The 1,534-nt window shown below is 67.8% G+C and overlaps 1 protein-coding gene across 2 annotated transcripts in view; it reads right to left on the reverse strand.

The window, feature by feature from the left end:
* The window catches only part of LOC113206785 (protein starmaker-like), a 5,800-nt gene extending 4,716 nt beyond the window's left edge, over window positions 1-1,084 (reverse strand). The window contains exon 1 of one of the 2 annotated variants that reach the window (XM_026423027.2): window positions 925-1,084. Coding sequence is in view for 1 of the 2 variants with exons in the window: in XM_026423026.2 (XP_026278811.1) it covers window positions 729-735 (7 nt within the window). In the remaining variant the exon portion in view is untranslated. Of the gene's footprint in view, window positions 1-728; window positions 876-924 lie in introns of those variants that run through there. The other variant, XM_026423026.2, reaches the window with a different exon arrangement.
* Between the last annotated feature and the right edge of the window lie 450 nt (window positions 1,085-1,534).

Here is a 1,534-nt window from a genome sequence, read left to right on the forward strand (position 1 = left end):
CCCCCGCCCCTCTCCCCGCGTCCACTTAACCTCCCAATAATTGAACCACACTTGTCATCCGGAAAGCAAAGAACTAAGCAGGACTGCAACCCGAGCGACAGTCGCGAGCCTAGGTATGTCTGCCGAACCTCTGCCGCCGAATGACCAGCGACCACCTGTCGAGCCGAGCTATACGATCGCACCGAACTGATTCGACTCGCTAGGGGGGCTGGCGAAGAAAGGGCGTCTCGAGCAACGCGAACGCGGAGAGTGGTATACTAAAGGGCGACGCCCAAGAAGAGAGAGGCTTGTGACGTGACGGTCACTGCGATGACGATGTCGTGGTGAGAAGCGATGAGTGATGTGTGCGACGAGTAAGACCGAGACACACGGTCTCACATGACTGCCGTTGACCACCCCGCCGTTGACAAGAGAACACGCACCACACTGTACTCGGTCAAGGCACACAACAGGACTTTCACTCCACGACCACGCCGCGCCACGCCACGCCACGCCGGGCTGCAGGGCGTTCTGGCCCTGCCCCTGGCCTTGCCAGGACTTGCCAGGCCTTGCCCCCGCGGGTCAGGAGCGAGGTCTTCTCCATGGGGCACTTGTGTCCCGGCTGACGGGTGTCTTCAACTTCGCGGGGACGACGGCGTGCCCGGTCCTTCCCCTGTGACCATGGCCCGGCGGGAGTCTTGAACCGCGAGGAGGCACTTGATCGCGGCACGCACGCACAGAGCACAAACCTGGCATTCCACGCGAGAGGGGCCGCGGCTGGCAACAACAACGGCGTCCTCTGACGGCACCTCGGGGCGGTCTGGTGGTGCGGACCGACCTGGGAGGACCGCTCGGCACCGGTTCTAACTGCGGCGGCGGGGCGCGGCGGGGCGCGGCGGGGCCCGCAGGGCCGGGTACCACCGGGATGGTGCTGGGCAGGCTCACCTGGTTTGTATCCACAGAGCGCCGCGCTGCCTTGGCCGCACTCACTCACAGACTGAGCGGCTCCGGCGGCTCCGCTCCTCCTCACGCCCGTAAAGAGGTCGAGCCGGTGCGGCCGACGCGGCTGCGGCAGAGGCGGCGCGGGGCCCAGGACGGCTGCGGCGGCGGTGGCGGCTGCAGCGGTGGTGGCGGTGGCGGTGGCGGCGGCGCCGTCGGAGGAGGAGGAGAGGAGGTGAAGAGGCCCGAGGGGACGCGCTACTTTCCCCCACGTCACCGGAACGGGGGGGTCCTTCCCCCCGGTACCCGCTACCCCGCCGGCGGCAGCGTCCACGTCGGGCGTGGCGTGGCGGGGCGGTCGGGAGTCGTCGCCCCGTGTGCGCCGGGCACACCTTACCTGCCTTACCCGCGAGACCGACGCACGGCGCGCGCAAATATTTGCGGCCGAGGAAAGTATTTATTTATCGACGAATTAGCCGAGTGGTCCCCGGTGGTTGCTGACGCGCTAGGCCCCTTCTTCAGCCAGAGGACGGAGGTCCTGGCTCGAGCGCCGCAGGGCCCTCCGCCGGCGGGTACCGAGTACCCTCCCCCCCCCCTCCCTCCTTCCCCCCGCACC

Source organism: Frankliniella occidentalis, unplaced genomic scaffold (assembly GCF_000697945.3).
Source record: "Frankliniella occidentalis isolate FOCC.00 unplaced genomic scaffold, Focc_3.1 Scaffold1774, whole genome shotgun sequence".
Classification (NCBI taxonomy): Eukaryota; Metazoa; Arthropoda; class Insecta; order Thysanoptera; family Thripidae; genus Frankliniella; species Frankliniella occidentalis.